Source organism: Wyeomyia smithii, chromosome 2, assembly GCF_029784165.1.
Source record: "Wyeomyia smithii strain HCP4-BCI-WySm-NY-G18 chromosome 2, ASM2978416v1, whole genome shotgun sequence".
Classification (NCBI taxonomy): Eukaryota; Metazoa; Arthropoda; class Insecta; order Diptera; family Culicidae; genus Wyeomyia; species Wyeomyia smithii.
Window position 1 is genome coordinate 85,912,851 of NC_073695.1, and position 19,187 is coordinate 85,932,037.

At 36.6% G+C, this 19,187-nt stretch overlaps 2 protein-coding genes across 2 annotated transcripts; both read right to left on the reverse strand.

The window, feature by feature from the left end:
• Nucleotides 1-3,221: 3,221 nt before the first annotated feature.
• Nucleotides 3,222-7,490, reverse strand: LOC129722029 (spermine oxidase-like). The gene is made up of 3 exons (XM_055675210.1): nt 6,525-7,490; nt 5,928-6,463; nt 3,222-5,873 (listed from the first exon to the last, which is right to left on the reverse strand). Exons 1-3 carry the CDS (start codon nt 7,137-7,139, stop codon nt 5,639-5,641), a joined length of 1,386 nt encoding a protein of 461 aa, XP_055531185.1. The 5' UTR covers nt 7,140-7,490; the 3' UTR covers nt 3,222-5,638.
• LOC129722028 (peroxisomal N(1)-acetyl-spermine/spermidine oxidase-like) lies at nt 7,474-9,440 on the reverse strand. The gene is made up of 3 exons (XM_055675209.1): nt 8,497-9,440; nt 7,871-8,433; nt 7,474-7,807 (listed from the first exon to the last, which is right to left on the reverse strand). Exons 1-3 carry the CDS (start codon nt 9,100-9,102, stop codon nt 7,537-7,539), a joined length of 1,440 nt encoding a protein of 479 aa, XP_055531184.1. The 5' UTR covers nt 9,103-9,440; the 3' UTR covers nt 7,474-7,536.
• Nucleotides 9,441-19,187: the final 9,747 nt, after the last annotated feature.

Consider the following 19,187-nt stretch of genomic DNA (forward strand, 5'->3'; position numbering starts at 1 on the left):
ATTTACAGTACATCACGCGGCAGGCGTTGAATATTTTGAAATTTGTTGCGAAAAATTGGTCTTATTGGAGGGGTTGCTGTAATACTTACCTTTTTTTTATTTATGCATTTTATACAAAGTGTTCAATAAATACAAATACACTTTAAAATGTTTTAAAAAATTAATATACAACATATTATTTTCTGAGTCATTTTTTATTGACGCAATGTTTATTGAGAACATTCACGACATATTAGCTGGGAGCACCGCCTCCCTTGTGCTGTATGACGAGCTTGATACGTTTCTCAAAAGAAAAACACTCGGCACGCACATGCTCCATCGGCATCTAGTCCCAGATCTTGGAAATAAGTTTCTTAAATTGATCCATAGTGCTCACCCTATGGTCGCTTCAGGGTTGATATTTGTTGACACTCTTGAGTGAATGTGAAAAAAAGCATCCATAAACGTTATTTTTTTACAATCCTTTCAGAGTTCTCCCTTCCCGCTTTTTGCATGGAAGTGAACTGTCAAAACACCTCATTATTTTTCATGCGATGAAAGCTAGACAACAAAATCAGTTTATCAGTTAACGAAGATTGTCAAGGCATCGGTCAGTGTCAGTGAAAAAGTGTTTCGGTGGGGTTCATTTTGGTTGAGTGGACTGTTTGTTTTTCTTTTTCGCTTTGAAGTGAAGATCATTTGGTTGGATTTGTCGTCAAATTTTATTCCGTAACCGTGAACGATGCGCGCGATCTATTTCATCTGAGTATAACAGCACGTTACTAGGACGAAAATCTAGTGTATCTGAAAGAGTGCTGCGATCATTGGAAGTGAAAATTGAAAATGATTGGCTGTAATTTTCGAAGAATTTTGCTGGGGAAAATGACTTTTGTCAGCACTGGTCGCTATACTTGGCCAGCATGTTCAACCATACACAAAAGTTCAGGGGATTAAGCTCCGGGGAGGCCACAAAGTATTACCGAGAATATCACTCAAATTCTTCCAACACCACGCTTGGACATTGTTTAGATACGCACCCCCCCCCCCTCCTCCCCGAACATCAGCCATCGGTGCTCAGGAATATATGGAACAGGGCAATGCTGGAGATCATTTTGGACATTGCTCGGCTGCTGTTAGACAGAGAATTTCTCATCAGGGAACACTAACTTTCGACCTGCGTGCCGCGAAGGTATCGGTCTGGCTCTGTCCAGCCTTTTCTTCTTGAAGCCTCTGTTACCGCGTGAATCTTGTACGGCTTGTTTGAGAGAATAAAAAACTACCGAGTTTGATTCACACTCTCACAAATTTCAATATACAGGGTGAAGCGGACCGTGTCGTAGTGTTCGTGAGTTTTCGCTTGGAGAACTCTATATATGAGGCTAAAGCTGATGCACATTAGGATTGCAATGCTTGTATGAAAAAAAAAATTCATCATCGAATTTCAAAAACTGACCATAAACATTTTGTTCATTGGCCCAAAAAAATGATCTGTGCAAAATTCAGCTCAATCGGACATGATTTAGGGGTGCCCCAAAGCGCTTAAAGTTGTGATTTTTCGACCTTCGAAAAACTACCAAGGGGGGAGTATAGGAAAATGGGAAAATCGATTTTTTTTTTCGATGCCAAATGTCTTAAAAATGCATAAAACGTTGAGATCGAGATTATATCGAAAAAAAAAAATGTTTGACCGAAAATCGACCTTCTGGGACTTTACCGTTTTCTGAGCAGCCGATAGCTCAATATCATGGATGTTACGGATGTGATTTTTCAGATATCTGCAGATGCGGATATGTGATTACGAATGCAGATGTAGATGCGAATGTCAATTGTCATGCGGATGTTCCGCATTCGCGGATGCGGATGCGTATATTGGTAGCATCTCTTGTGGTTTATTTTGCTTATTTCACATGAACATGTTCCTCCCCAGTGCAAAAGTTACTTAAGCGAGCGGTAAATACACCAAGGAGTTAATTTTTCAAAACTTATGAAGCGATATTTTATTTTTATTTAATTTAACATCCCTACTTAATGTGGAATATTTTAAAACGGACTTCTAGAATTACTCACAGCTCGTTCCATACCAGATGTAAATTATTTCAATGCTCATTTGGTATCTCAAACTTCATTTTCCATTTATTTTTTTACTAGGGTGGTTCCAAAAACAATTGAAAAGAAATTTATTATTATTGAATAGGAAAAAGCAATCATAGTAGGAAACTTATGTCACTACCGTTGCGTTACCCGTGCCATGACTAGTCCCAGAAGGTCGATTTTCGGTCAAAATTTATTTTTCGAGATAACATGTATTTTTAGGACATTTGGCATCGAAAAAAAATCGAGTTTCCCAATTTCCTGTACTCTCTCCTTGGTAGTTTTTCGAAGGTCGAAAAATCACAACTTTGAGCGCTTTGAGGCACTCCTAAATCATGTCCAATTGAGCTGAAAGTTCGCACAGATCATTTTTTTGGGCCAATGAACAAAATGTACATGGTCGGTTTTTGAAATTTGGCATGACCCTTTCGCTGTGAAAAGTTGTATTCGAACTTATTGAACACCCTGTATATGTATGGTCCATACTCTTTGGCCTGGCACAAAAAATGGCATTGCAAATCATGGTATCAACCTAACGTAGAATGCTCGCTACTTCTGTTATTTTGTTTACCATGGAAAAAGTGCATTTCGTGTTCGGATCAAGCAGTGGGATGGGAAAAAATGTTGTTCCAGTTAGGCAATGGCTTGATGAGTGTTATGTATGGAACATCTATTTCAACTATTTTTCCCAAATAACCAAAACGCGAAATTGAGTGATCTAGTTAAGGTGTAGTAAACAAATTACGTAACGCTAAAACTCTCAATTTCAGAGTCCCCTGAAAGTACGTAGCGTTATATAACCTACCTTCTTCCCCCTTGATATTTTCAAAGTTAAGACATTTGGAATCAAACAAAAACTTCGACATCGACAATGTCATGAACTACAACTTATGCATTTTCATTAGGTGTTATGCATTTCTAAGACATCGAAAAAAAATTTCGATGTCGAGAATTTCATGAACTTACTATCTGTACATTTTTTAATCGGTCAAAAAAGTGAAACTTTGACCACTTTGAGGCACGTGTTCTAGAAGTGCATAAGGGGGACCCTATTCTGGAAGATCGAAAAATAATCGAATAAGTTTTTTCGGATGTTTAGAGTAAAGTGATGTGTTTGAGTATTTTGGCTATTGATGAAGGTATATTTGGAGATATATTTTGCATGTCCTGGATACAGATATAGTGAGTATTTCGCGGTTGGTAGCGTTTCTCTCGAAACCATGTTTTTCAAAAACGTACCATCAGATGTTTTTCTCAGCATCTTTCGAACCGATTTAGCTCAAATTTAGCTTGTTTTTATGGATTATCTAACTTGTTACATAGCCGTTTTGAAAAATTTCAAAAATTGCCAAAATGGCGGCCGTTTTAGTAAAAACAAATCGTTTTTTCCAAGAAAAATCACTATTTAAAAATTCAAGTGTAACAAGTAAAAAAATCCATTTTTATTTGCTAAAAAAAAGTTTCAGCCAGCCGATTGGTTCAGTAGATGCTAAGAAAAACCCTACCCTACCATAACGGTTGAATAGGTTAGTTCAGAACAGGCTTCGGGAAAGTACTGCGGTGCGACACTATACTGACGACTGGGCTCTCCTGATAAACTATTCATGAGAGCTCACATACAGCTAAAACTTATACAGGCAACAAATCTGTCTTGTGTTGCACACGTTCATTTTCAGGAAGTCCTGTTGATTGTTGACAGCCTACTGATCGGCTGCGGTTGTCATCGATGATATTGCACTCGTACTTCTTCGATTTTTTTCTTTTTTCTTAAACGTATATATTTTAGTATTGGTCTTAGTCTCGTGAATCATAATCACCTGACAGCTCGCTCGGATTTATGCCGAAGGATGTCGCGCTGTTAAGGCTCCCAAGAAAATTTTTTTTTTGATTATATAAGCGCTTTTATAACTAATCTTATTCAGCTGACGGCTGAACATAGGTCGACTAATTTATTTCTAAATGTTTAATCAGCTTTTAATCAGTCGGTTTTGGAGAACTTAATCGGCTACTTGTTACATTCGGCCTGCTAAATAGCCGAACAAGGGCTTCATAAGAAATAACTCAGCCATTTAAACAACTTTTATACATGCTGATCGATTCTGTAGAAGCGATTATTCATTATTTGTACAGCTTGTAGAAAAACACTTTTACAGCCAACAGTAGCTGGCTCATTGTTTAGGCGATTCGAACACATCTAAATCTTTCGATTTTTTGCACTTTTGTGCGTATTTTTCATCTTTTATTTTTCTATTATTGTTAGTGAAAATTACCTTTTTAGTATCCAATTACTTTAGTGTCTTTAGTGTAATGGCGTGGAGTATTTCACAAGTTTGTTTAAACCTGAATTTGTTGCTTGTTCAGCTGATAAATCAACCTGAGCGTTGTGGCAATCCGTTTCACCTGTATGCAGACTTTATACAGCTTTTTTGAATTTTTTAGCTGTTTTATTCAGCCCAATTGTTTGTTGGGCTGTCATTAGCGACAGCTTGGAAGAACCGACATACATAAGGATATGAAAAATAACAGCCCGTTTGGGATTGCATGTGTGCGCTATCGTCAGTGGCATTGACGGTTCTTTCGAAGCGACGCAGAGTAAAATCAATGAGGTATATATAGGTTAGAAAAAAGAAGACATTTGTTTGTATTAGTAGCAAAAAATAGGCAAAAACCACGTGCTTTTGGATTGTGACCTAGATCGCCAAAAACAAGCAAATGCAATTTGAAATTGTATTACGCGTAGTTAAAAATGTACCGAACATTGAACTATTTGCCTTACCTGTTTACAGTATAGTAAAGTGTTTATAGTTTCACAGTCCATTGAATAAATATAACACTATGTTCTACAACCCCTTTGACGTTTGTCTGCACGTGTATGGACAAATTCATTGCTACGCGCAGGGCTACTAGATCGACGATCGGTTTTATCAGCAGCAATTTTGATTATTATTTAAAAAAAATCACGAACTTAACTTTATTAACTTGAGTATTGAAATTTGCAATTTATAGTATCAGTGACATCAAGCAAAACAAGGAATTGTTGTAAATATATATATGTTAACCAAAATTGGAGTGATATTTGGTTGCACTGCAAGCGTTTAGTTTAGTAATTCAAATGGTAATTTAATCAAACAATTTTTCGTTGGATACTGGATATCAGGACTTTTGTTCCTGGAAAGAATTGCTTACATGTACGTAAAGTTATTAATTGGCGGCCTAATGTTTTAAGAAAAGAATTGCAAAAATTGTTAGAAATCAGTCTTAAAATTATTTTTCAATTTTCAAGAGTTCTATGAAAAATAGCCCATTTTAGACTGATACGAAAACAACAATGTTTTTTCGAACAAAAAGCGAAACCCTTTCAGCATTCTGGGTCTTTGGTTTGTCAATAATCGTAAAAAAAATATCGAAAAATTGACTTTAACGGAGGGAAGCGTATTTAAATAGGCCATCATTGCCTAAAACTAGATGAATGATGTCGAAATCTCACCATATTACAGTAAGGACTTTATATTCAAAATTGGATTTAAGGAAAGCTTTTATCAGCCCGTTTTGTTTGTTAAATTTTTCTTCATTTGCAGTAGTTTATTATACGATCTGCTTCCCGCCAGCCGGTTTCAATGGCGCCATGAACAGTTGACCAATGATTGTGACTGGTAGCTTCGCCAGCAAACAGGAGTATGGGTTTCCCAACAGAATTCGTAATTGGTTCGGATAAATCAGTCGCCCCGGTTCCAAGTTTTTCTGTTAACAATGAACGACTAGAATAAGCTCCAAAAGTATTCAGATCGCTGCCCCAAGTAGACCTACAAAATTAAATACGGCTTCACATTTCTATGGTTTTCTGTCCTGAAAATTACCTGACGAAATTGATAGGTTTTGGAATAACAACATCGGCGAAAAACATTCCCAAAATCAATAACAATCCATTCTTAACTTCTTCATCCGATAATGACTCCGCTTGGAGCCCTTCTGCTCCCACTAACCACGCTGCTAACACTCTTGGATTGCTATCAACGCAAAAGAACGTGGTGACACCTTCAACCCACTTGTATTGGGAAGCTCGTATTATCTCCAAATCTGGCTGTTTCCAAAGTAACCGAAATACATTTCCACGTGCTATCCAAAATGGATGATCAAACTCCAAAAACACTTTATCGACGGTACCAAAATGCAAGCCCTGAATAGCGCGCACTTTGGATTTGGTAAGCTCCGGGGAGAAAAGTGATTTCCATCTTTTCTGAAGAACTCCCAACGGAATGGTGATAATTAAAGTATCCGCTTCATACTTTTCACCGTGTTCACACATCACCCTGATTGGCTCTTCGTCGTAAACTATGTGTATGACTCTTTGATTCAACTTGATTTTTTCGTCAAACAAATTGTGATGATTATTCTGCGAGTACCAAGAAATGTTAGCCACACATAATAGTCAAAAACACATCCGAATAGCTCACCATCAACAAATCTAACAAGCATTCGAAACCTTTTCCTCTCCAGCTCATTCTAAGATCTCCTTCACATTCTTCATAATCAGCGGAATTGGCTGCTGATACATTTTGCCAGGATTCGATGGCCAGATAACCTTTCTGATAGTTGTGGTAAAATGTTATAAACTGTTCCACCAAATTGTCATCTATACTGCTTAGATCATGGGACTCCTTTATTTGTTGCTTAAATGCGCCGATGAAATAATCTCCTAAAGTTTGTACAGACTGCCTAATTTCCGGACCATGCATCAATTGGTCAGCAATCGTTTTCAGTCGATCTGTTACCTTTGATAGAGCCTTTGTTCCATCGGAAAACAACAAAATATTTCTTCGTGAAAAACAGGAACCTTCCAAGAGCCCCACTGGGTTTGCCATTTCAAACACAACGTTGTTCCTTTCTCCATGACACCACTGAGCGCCCAATTCGACTACATGCTGACCCAACGGAACTGTTCGTATACGGCCTCCAATCCTGCCACTGGCTTCAAGAATTTGCACATTTTTAAAACCGCGCTGAAGTAGTCTACTAGCGGCAGCAATACCAGCCGATCCGGCACCAATTATCAATATTCTGCTGTCCATTGTATGAGCGAAATTTACATTTTTAGATATTTTTCGTTTTGTTGTTGCTGTGCGTGAACGCGCGCTGTGATCGCGCCTAAGCAAGATAAATATAGTTGTTGTATAACAAAGCGATAAGATAGTATTTTTAATCAGTGCGAAACGCCGGAAAAAAACGTCACATTACTACATCGAAGCAAAAGTGTTAAGAATACGGTTGGCATTAACATATTAAAAAGTTGTAACAAATATAAAAATGGTAATAATTGTTCTATAAAAAATGTTATAAATGTGGAAGTGGTTTAATATTACTAATTTCATATGAAAATTTAATTTTAATTTCGAAGTCAAAAAATTTCAGGAAGTTTTAGCAATAACTTCTGTATCAAAGATAGAGAGCTATTGTTGTTTATTTACTTTAAGTGGTCTGAACGGTTTCGACCTTTTTCTGTTGTTTTTCATACAAATCTATCAAACGATTCGCTTCTCGCCAACCAGTTTCGATAGCTCCGTGCACAGTTCCGTAATGTTTACTATTGGTAGCCTCGCCAGCAAACAACAACACAGGTTTACCGAAACAGTCCGTTAGGGGAATTGCTAGATCATTGCAACCTGTCTGTAGAAGGTCCGTTTTGATTGAACGGCTGGAATAGGATCCACGGAAGTTACGATCTGAGAACCATTGGGACCTGTAGGTGAAATAAGATTGTGTAATATTCTGTTTAGAAAGAATTGATGCAGCAAAAATATACCGTATCATTTTGATGGGTGGGTCAATCTGTTTTTCTTTGAAAAATTTCCTCAGAAGAAAGAGCAGTCCATCGATGATATCCTGACCGCTCAAAAGTTCCGCTTGTCTACACTCTTTCCCCATCATCCATGCGGCCAAAAGTTTTGGTTGGCGATCGATTTTGAAGAATGCTGAGACTCCCTCCGTCCAGGCGTATTTCGATGCACGTAAGCTCTCCAATTCATCCTGGCCCCACAGTAAACTGAAAGTGTTTCCAACCTCAGCCCAAAAAGGAACTTTAAACTCCATAATAATTTTGTTCACTGTCCCAAAATAAATCCCTGTGATTGCGTTTCGCTTGATCGATGGTAACTGTGGAGTGAACATTGTTTGCAAATTTTCTTTCAAAACTCCCAGTGACATGGTTAAAATAACATGATCGGCATCGTACTGACTGCCATCCTGGCAGTAAATTGTAACCGGATAATCTGGTCCACGGTTCCAGTGAATGTTTTTAACGAATTTGTTGAATACAATCTTCTCTTCTATGGGAATTAGATCACCGTTTTGTGAAGGATGTCGTCCCTAGAATTACAAATGTGGTTTATAGTGTTGAAAATGTGCAGCACATACAGTCGATCTATCTACCAATAAGAGGTCCAGTACACTTTGGTATCCTTTACCCATCCAACTCAGGGTTTGGTTACCTTCACAATCCTCAGCGTCGTCGTTGACGGAATATTCATACCACGAATCTATTGCATTGTAACCTTTCTGGTAATTGTGGTAGGACACCAAGAATTGTTGCACCAGCTCCCGGTCAATATCCTTATTCTTCTCTTCGTTGACTGCTTTCATAAAACGCTCGGTAACAAAATCACCGAATGTTCCACCGTACGTCTCAAGTTCCTCCGACTCAGCAATCTCCCCAGCCATTTGCATTAACCGATCACTCAATGCTTGATTAACTATTTCACCATTGGATTGAATGAGCAAATTATTTCCACCAATTATCGATGACTCTAGCAGCCCTAGGGGACTTGCCAATTCGAAGACTACATTTTGCTTCTCACCATGGCACCACTGGGCACCTTTGTCGATCACGTTCTCTCCAAACGGAACTGTATGAACACGCCCGCCTATGCGATCCGTAGCTTCCAAGATTTGCACATTTTTTAATCCGCGCTGGTATAAACGAGTAGCGGCAGCAATTCCTGCCGATCCAGCTCCGATAATCACTATTTTAGCGGACATAATAAAAATCGACTATACACTTGCTCAGCAGCGCAAATAAATAGGTATCAGATGAATTTTTGTATCATGAGAGCTACAACATCACCGCACGAATACTGATAACGTAGTAAGAGCGGATATAATTATAATCATATGAGTAACTTTTAACCGCATGAATGCATGCTAGTAGTGATTTTTGCAGCCCGCTTTAACAACACAACAAACGAACTTAAAATTATTAATAGTCGAACCGTTATTGAACGCGGCGACGCCCGTGTGTTAGAACCCAAAACGGTGGCGGATAAGAGTTTCCTTCTCTCGTAGGGTTAACGCGGGAAATTCAACACGATTTCACAATATGTAGAAATTAAAACCACAGAAGAAAACCACTCTCGTGATAGTTTATTTTTGTTTATCAACAGAGCTAATGACTAAATTGATATGATTGCTTTGATATAAGCATTTTAAAATATAAAGTAAATGACATGTTCCCGGGCTGTCAGAGAGTGTCATTCAATAAAATATATCAATTAAAAAAGTAATAAAATTTTGAATTAAAGGTTTTCGAAAAAGTAAATTAATGGGGGCTCTGCATCCGCTTAGACAAGCGGGTTATTGTTGGTTCGGATCAAAGTAGAATCAGACCATATGGTTGTCGAAGAATTTTAACATGGGTTAACCATAGATTATGATAACATAGATGTCCCGGATGAGTATGTAATCGCAAATCATCTATTTGTTGGGCCGTTGGATGAACTTAAACATGTTGTATCCTCTATTAAAACTGGACAGTTAGAGTTACAATTTGTCCCATCTTTTTGGTAGAGCTCGAACACCGTTACGAAGTAAGTTTTCGACTTTTGAGGCTAACTACGAATCAAACCATTGGGTCAGAATTCGTAAAACGGATCACTAAAAATCGCGATGTTTTTTTTTACAAATAAATATTCAAAACTTCAAGAGTTTCACTCGGGAAGTTGATTTTCCCATTTTCCAAAGTTGTTATTGTCATTTGAAATTTAGGTCAGTATTCTTTTTGAATAGACATTTCTTTTAAAATATTGCATCGAATTTGATGAAATCCTCACAGCAGATGCATGCTAAGTTGTAGTTCATGAAAACATTTTTTTGATGAAAAAAATATATTTTCAATAGTAACTAAGTTGAAAAGTAAGTTCTGGGGCATTAAAAAATCTGAAAAAAATCACAAGGTTTTTTGACCAAATTTCGAGTTGGTGTTTTTTTTTTTAATAGATATGGGCTTTCAAAGTTGGTGCCGAACATGTATTTTCAAGCGAGAAACCCACCCCCCTAAACCCAGCGTTCTTCAGTTCTCATACCAAAAAGTGCACCATAATGACTAAAAGTAAAAGCATGGGCAATCTTAACTCGCTGCACAGTGGCGGGTCTCCGAACAAAAGTCGGACAAAACCCAAAATGTTCATTTTAAAAGCAGAAAAATCCATCGAAGAAATAGTTATCGGTTTCCGTTATACTCTACTATAAATTTATAGTAAGATTTATAGTAGAGTATAACGGAAACCGATAACTATTTCTTTGATTTCTTATGTCACTCTGCTAAGACGCTCGGTATAGATTTTCTAAATTTTAGGAAAATCCATATTGGGTTGATTTTTTTTATGAAAAATTCAATTTTGGTATCAAAAATTCAAAAAGTTGGAAAAATATCTCCCAAAAGGGCAATTAAAATTTTTTTATGGCTAAAATTACTTCTTTGTGTTTTTATGTATATCTTTATTCATTTATATTCCCATCTTTTGTTATGTTTGTGGATCCAGTAGTCATCAGCGAAACTGAGGATAGTATTTATTATATAAAATATTTAATAATAATGAATTATTTCAAAATTATAATTTAAATTTTTAATTATAAATATAATTTAAATAAGTACGGTGTCAGTATAGTCAGTTTCTGGCGAAGCGAATATAGGAAACCAGTATAAACTGACAAAATGTGAACCAGCCGATTGTGTGCCAAATTTCGCAGTTGGAAAACTGCGATCATGTAGTATTGAAATAGATATCATTTTTGGCTCAATTAATACATCGCATTAATTTAGGAAACAACATGTTAAATACGTTAAACTGAAATACGTGAGTAGAAAACAAAGAAATATTCATTCATATAAGATCAATGTTGTGTGTAATTAGCTGTCTTTTAAAAAAATCCACTGCCATTAATTAACTGTTCTGTCTTTTTTTCACGCTATACTATTTTAAGAGAAATGCGCATTCGAAACGAACTATACAGTATAATATATGTTGAAATATGCAAAATGGTCCCATTTCAATAGATTTAAAATAATTTGAGTCTAAGTAAAAATTTGTCGTTTAACATGGTCAAAAGGGGGTATGCCAGTTTTATGTGTTTTCATACTAGTAAAAATACAGTGTCTATATACGTTAGTGCATAATTTGTGACGTGTCACCATCGTATTATAGTAATAAGGGATACCAGATATGCAAATTTATCTGAAAATGAAGATTTTTAGAGTCCGTGTGCAGACTTTTATTGATTTGTCGATATTTGCAGTTTTCTCAGAGAGCAAATATCATATTTAAATTTAATATTGAATATTGAACTTAAATTTCATAATAAATTTTCGGAGTAGAGTTGAATGGAAATATTACCTATTCTCAATATTTGAAAACAGGTAACATCGATCAGCTCAACAGCATCAAACAGTGAATTAAAAAAGAATTTTTTGTCGACAAACCGCACGATGGCTTCAGCAATAGCAATAACGGTATTACAGCAAGACGTTTTTCCCAATGCAGAATTTTCTTTGGAGATAACAGGAGTCGATTTAAATTTGATCCAGCGATTTCAGACGCTGCTAGCAACGATTTCGAGTGGCGAAAGAATTGATGCATCAAAATTTAAGTCCAACGCTACCGTTCATTATTACGTAAAATTGTATGGATGTTCAACAACAGTACACAAATTACTAATTCAAGGATGTGAAATAATCGTTTAATCTTCGAGTCCCATTGGTAACCTTTCGGAAGGAGTCCAAGAAAGCATGAATAAAGCAAACCGGAAAACACGAGAAAAAAGCCTGGAAAGGATCACGTGAGAGAACTATCGGTGACATGTTTCGTGAGCTGCTAATTGCGTCAGATCCGGTAGTTCCGAGTTTTAGACACAACAACAAATCGAAAAGCACTTTCCCATAAGAGGTGGAAGATTTTTTAATTTTCAGTCATGATGATACTGACGATGACGAGTAAAATGTTAAAACCTAATGCATTGGTTTGAAAAATGAATATTCATGTAAATTTAATACAATTATATGTGATCTTTTACCTTGTTTTCACATCTAAACGTAAGCCGATGATGATGATGCCGATGAACAATTGAATGAAACTACTAACTACTTCTGTAAAACAACGTAACTTTCACAAATCACCATGTGCCTTCATTCAAACTACCGTAAAACGGGGTATCATTGATCAGCGGGTAACATTGATCAGTTTTACCCTTCTCATGAACAGTTGAAATAAAACTGCTCCGTGATTACTTTTGCTAAAATTGAGCATAACATCTTAGTCTTGTGTCATTCGAGGTCTGAATAATATTGTATTGGTTGAAATTTTGTCAAATTTTTTTTTGACCAAACTTTAAAATTTATTCGATCGTCATATTTCTTACTCTCAGTAAGTGTCAGAAAAAACACTTTATGCTAGTCGAATATTCAACATTTCGTATTCATTGACATGTTTTCCGAATTCGTTATTAAATTTTCTCAATCAACCAGAAAAAATTTTAGTCAAACTTATTACATTCAATGTTAATTAGTTTATATTTGTTAAGAAAGTCCAGTTTCATGCTCTAGCCAAGACAACATCCTGCCCTACGCCAGGCTGTTGCCTTGGCTAGAGCATAGAACGTAAGAGGCTAGAGCTGGCCTATTGATACTTCCGTTGTTGAAAAGGCCTTGCATATAAGATCAACATACGTTTTCTGAACACAAAAATTTTACAACGATTGTTGACTTACAAAATACCTCCAGCAACTTTCGCGACCAACGTTTACGTTTTTCATCATCGAAAGGTAAAATTACATATGGCATAAAAATGCCTCGCAGTACATACCGCGGCTAAATGCAAGGACAGGACTATCCTCCGCAGTAAAAGCAGTCAAGGAGAACGGAAAGCGTCTCTAAACATGTTATCAAAGCATTATCTAACATTTTTAGTTCAAAAAGGTTTCAAAACTATTCAAAATTGAAACTGATCAAAGTTACCCTAAATGAGGAAAATTTAAACAACGACGAAAAATGAATGTTTTTAATGTACAGGATTTTCGAAGGGCTTTGAAAACTAACTTCTCAAGTTCTAAGGATGCCAGTACTGGTTTTAAAAATATGAAACCTGTAATTTCAGTTGTAAAATATATAAATACTCACGAAAAAGTGAAAAAATGATTAATGTTACCCCGTTTTACGGTATTTTATTTTCAACTAAAATTTTTGTTCAGCGGGGCAGAAAGGGGCAAAATGGGACCTTAATATTCGAAAAGTAGAGAAAAATTCCTATAAAATGCATAGTATGCGACCTGTGGGAACCGATGGGTCAGATCGTACAGCATACATTTGCGCAAAAAAAAAGTTTTTTTCAGACCACTTAATAGGTATTTCAAACATTTTACAAAAGCTATGATGAATTATATAAAAACATTCAACACCAAATACAATTCTGATTATTTATCTTCAAAATGCAACCTATCGCATTGAATTCGAATAAGAATTAGGTGAGTATTTACTAGTTCAAGTAAACCCGAATATATGCTTTCTGAGCGAAAAAATCATTGAAATAACATGACTTAACAACGTTAAATGTGCTCTCAAAAATTCAAATTTAATCCAATTGTCTTAATATTTGGAAAACACGTTTTTCAATACAGTAGAACTTTAAAAAAAATAAAATATCAATAATCAGAACTTGAGTTTTGTCCGGCTTCCGGCCACTGTGCGCTGGTGCGTTATGTACGGTTGTCCCCTAACTAAATTTTGCATTGTTTTTTTAGTAAAGTGTGTAGGTAGGTTTGCGATTTGTTAGCGGCATAAGGTATACTGTCTTCATCATTAAGTTGGGTAACAGAAAAATATTTTGACCAAAATCATTTCTATCAAACTAAGTTTACAAACCATACAGAATTTTTGCATATAACTGAAACAGGGATTGTCAATAGTAGTACTGCTCGCTCGCTTCTCGCTTGAAAATGCGTTGCGGCACCAACTTTGAAAGCCCATATCTTTTAAACAAAAAATAATACCAACTCGAAATTTTCAGGAGGGCAGGAGTATCTACGTATTGAGTTTAAGTTCAGCCGAATGCCGTCTAATAATAGTTAAGAAGATGTAAATAACCCAAGTTGTTTTTGGGATGTGCCTGTTACTTATGTTATGTTATTACGCTTGGTAATAATCGGACGGCGCATTATCTGGGGAATAATGGATGAGGTAAGGCTTGACGGTTTCACATCATGCGTCAGGACAGCGGGCGAATTTTCAGATGCGTTTGTGACGTTGGATGGTCTGAAGCAAGGTGACGGGCTCTCGAACTTGCTGTTCAACATAGCTTTGGAAGGTGCAATACGAAGGGCAGGTGTGCAGAGGAGCGGCACCATCATCACTAAGTCTCACATGCTTCTGGGCTTTGCGGACGACATTGATATAATTGGTGTTAACCGTTGAGCAGTTGAGAAGGCCTTTACGGCTCTCAAAAGGGAAGCTGCGAGAATTGGACTCACTATAAACACTGCCAAAACGAAGTACATGGTGGCTGGCAGAGGGCGTGGTAGTCCTGCGCTGCCGCTCATGGCAAGTCCGTCCCAATTGCATTTTTATCAATTTTGAGTTTATTTATGGAATCAATTTCTTTTTATATACACTTTCGATTAAACAAATATTTTTGAATACTTCGTTCTGAGGAACTATGAAAAAAATAGCAAGTCGGTTTGTCCCATAGCAAAAGTCATCACAAGTTTGTCCCATTGAAAAAATCTTTGCAATTTAACCCCACAGCCAATAATGATTATGAAAAATGTGATATTTACCACAACTTACGGTCTTCAGGTTTAGAATAGGATGTACCAAGTGATATTCGATAGGAGGTTTGATTGAATTTTACGTGTTCTACATCGTGTGGCTCTAGCTGATAGTACAATGTTTTCTTCAAGACTAAGTTTCCACCAGTAGCTTCTTTCAGCTGTTGTTTGTTGACAGTGAACGCTTTAGGTGTGTCACTGTATTGTTAGTTCAAGCATTCTTTAGCAAATACTACTTTTTGTATTTTATTTCGAATTTATCAGTAGTATCTAATGTGAAAAGAAAATCTAATTTCATTTTGAGCGGCCCAGTTGGTACATTGTGTTATGCTTCTCACAAAAAACTTGTTTAATAAAGCACGAGAGAAGGTCATTTATGAATTGACCAGCGATGGATTCATTTCAAACGCAAGGTATAGCACCGCCATCGGTTAGCAGTAGTATGTTTTTCATCACCGGTCGTGGCTGGCTATGGGACTGACTTGCTATCATTGTGGCTACGTACCGTAAAAGTAATCGCATGTGAGTACCAGCATATGATTTTCAACAAATTTTAATCAAATTCCGGTGTGTATGCAAGTTTTATGATGCAAAAGTGTTAGATTGTCATTGCAGTACTAAATTCTGTTGATGGTCTTGATTGAAAAAGCATTTGAGTGCAAAATTTCACCTAAAGCGTTACGACTTGTGATTGCTGTTTTCTCATCAGCACCAAAACGCAAATGAGACGGACTTGCTATGAGCGGCAGTGCGGGTGTTGTTGCTACGGTGGAGATGAATGGGGATACTTTCGAAGTGGTCGACGAATTTGTTCATCTTGGTACTCTCGTGACATGTTACAACGAGGTGAGCCGCGAAGTGAAGAGGCGGATTGCGGCGGCGAATAGGGCTTATTACGGATTGCGTAGCCAGCTTAAGGAAGGAGGCCGATCGACGAGTGCTTGGGGTCTTCGAGCGTAGAATCCTGCGATCAATACTCGGAGGCAAACTAGAGAACGGGGTGTGGCGCAGGCGTATGAATCACGAGCTGTACGAAGTATACAAACACGCTGATACAGGTCGGACTCGATTATCCGGAACATCAAAAACATTTTCATTACGGATAATCGAGTTTTCCGGATAATCGAATCACACAAAAAATACTGAAATTTTACGATTAACGAAACGATTTTCTTTATTTCACTTGTATGGTGCAGTGGCGTAACCAGAAGTTATTTTTGAGGCGAAAATGGGAAAAATCTTGAGAAGCAAAAAAAAAAATTGGACATTGATTATTTTCACTTAATTCGAACATGTCCCAAACATGCCGGAAGTGACTCAAATGGTAACAAATATGCCAGAAGAGATGGCAAAGCAAAAAATTGAAAACGGACACCAAAAAAAAAAAAAAAAAAAATCCGGATAATCGAGTCTAAAATTCCGGATAATCGAGTTTCCGGATAATCGAGTCCGACCTGTATTGTCAAGCTGATGAAACACGGTATAGGTTACAGTCAGTATGATTGATATAGGGTGTGGAAGAAGTGTAAGTAAGATTGTGGTGGCGAGTCTAAAAATGTAAACACCATCCAAGTGAACAGTGGTGACGTCATACCGCAAATTGTTGTACAATCTCATATGGATATTTTTTCTGATATTATATTTATACTTATTTCACAAACAATTTTTTTGAAAACAATACATTAGGGGATTGTATTATTCTCGAACTATCTTTTTTGTTCAATTTTCTATTCAAACCAGTTGATTTTTGCAATGAAAAAGCAGTACCGAAACTACAAGATGATTTGAAAATTTTTCGAAACGATTATTAGGATTTATGCTATAAACAGTGCAATTAATGTTGCAAACGAAACGGTAGTAATTCCCACCGCACTATTTAAAAAATCACAAACTTAGAATTAGAAACATCCGAAATTATTCTAAAAATTGAACTAACGTTTAATACATTCGAAACAACACTTTTTGCAATTTTTATTCAGTTAACGAAATTTAAATTTATTTTTTTCTGTCTTTACTTTTGCTTCTTCCATTTTAAGGCTGTTTCTTCTGGGTTTTGTGTTGGTGTATTTTTTTCTTCTAAGTAATCTTTGCGTAGGCTTTTTGAAGAATCCAAATGTTGTTCTGTTTTATTTCATAAATTTATATTTCAAGCAGTAAATGTAAGGTCGAAGATTGAAAAATGTTCTAACAGGGGAAATAGTTCATTAGAAATTTTCGAAAAATATAGTCTAGCAGGTGGGCTCGAACCCACAACTTCTACACTTTTCAATCGACAACCCCATATTTACTGCTTGAAATAAAAATTGAAATAGTTTGACTTGTATCATAGTCAATAAAAATAAGAAGGATGATTCCATAATTTTTATGCCGATGTATTTTTTTTCAATCGGATGGACTAAAATCATCAAATCCTGGATATCTTTTTCTGCACTTACGATTGAATTGTCAATGATATGATGTTTGTTTTGAACAGTATTATATTGTTGATTTGTTCATGTTGTTATTTCTATCTTGAGAACACTCTGACAGAATTTCTGTATTTACATATCGGTCTCTTTAGAAATCATCAACTATCCGGATCTGGAGCTCTGCAAGAAACTGCTAGTTTCACTGGAAACGGCTGAAAAATACAGTACGTAATTCGAATCTGAATTCAAGAAGGGCTGTTTTATCACATTTTTAAAATACATGTTCAAGCTCGGTCCGGTGGTTTATCAGGTGGCGACAGTCAATAAATGAGACATCTAGAATTAGTTCATTCTAACTAAACGATATTATTCCATATTTTCAAAGCACGTACCTGTTTCTTCTGGCACATTTGCGCTTTGATTTCAAAAATAAATGATCTATTTTAATTCCTTAAAACTATATCCACTTTTTTCGTGACGCCTGTTTCTCCGGAGAGCAATGAAAACTGGTGCTTTTTCCAGCACAATCATTAGTAGCACTATAACAGGGGACTGCACAATTACCCATTACTTAAACTTCTTATTTTTGGCAGGGGAATAACTATTTTTTTTATTAAATTATACTTTAGCGCTGCAAAAATATGAAACCCAAACATTGGTATGACGTATCACCCTTCCGTAGCAACGGTTGTGTAAATAACATCATAGTAGTTTTACACAGGATACAGAAAATTAATGTAGATGTAAATGTAAAACTATAATACCTTTGCCCCACCCTATATAAACCATACTGATCACATATAGGTAAACTCTTTAGCCATATTTATATGTTTCGAAAGTTCTATTTTTCGCCTTTCCAAAACGGCCAAAAATAAAAGATCGGTTGAAAAATAATCGAATCTTCTTCTTCTATACCTATAAAAATGCAGTCCGGTGTCTGTCTGATCCATATAGGCTCGGAAACTACCGAACCGATCGACGTGAAAATTTGTATGCAGGGGTTTTAGGGGCCGAGAAAGGTTCCTATGATGGTTTGAGACCCCTCCCTCTTCTGGAAGGGAGGGGTCCCATACAAACGAAACACAAATTTCTGCACATCTCAAAAACTAACCAAGCAAATGGAACCAAATTTGGCATGTGAATGTTTTTAGGAGTAACAAATATGTCCATATTGGTTCGATACCCCTCCCTCTTCTGGAAGGGACAAATGAAACAAAAATTTCTGCACATCTCGAGAACTAACCAACTGAATGGAACCAAATTTGGCAGGTGAATGTTTTTAGGGGTAACAAATATATCCATAATGGTTTGACACCCCTCCCTCGTCTATAAGGAAGGGGTCCCATACAAATGAAACTCAAATTTCGCACAGCTCGAGAACCAATCAAGCGAATATAACCAAATTTGGCAAGTGAATGTTTTTAGGTGTAACAAACATGTCCATAATGTATCGACACCCTTCCTTCTTCTGGCATGTCTCCAAATACCATTTCGAAATCGAAGATGGCGACTTCCGGTTTCTGAAAACAGCGGCAAATGACCAAATACCACCCAATATGCGTATTTCCGGAATTTCCATGATGCACTGAAGCCACAAATCGACATCAGACAACATTTTTAATTGTG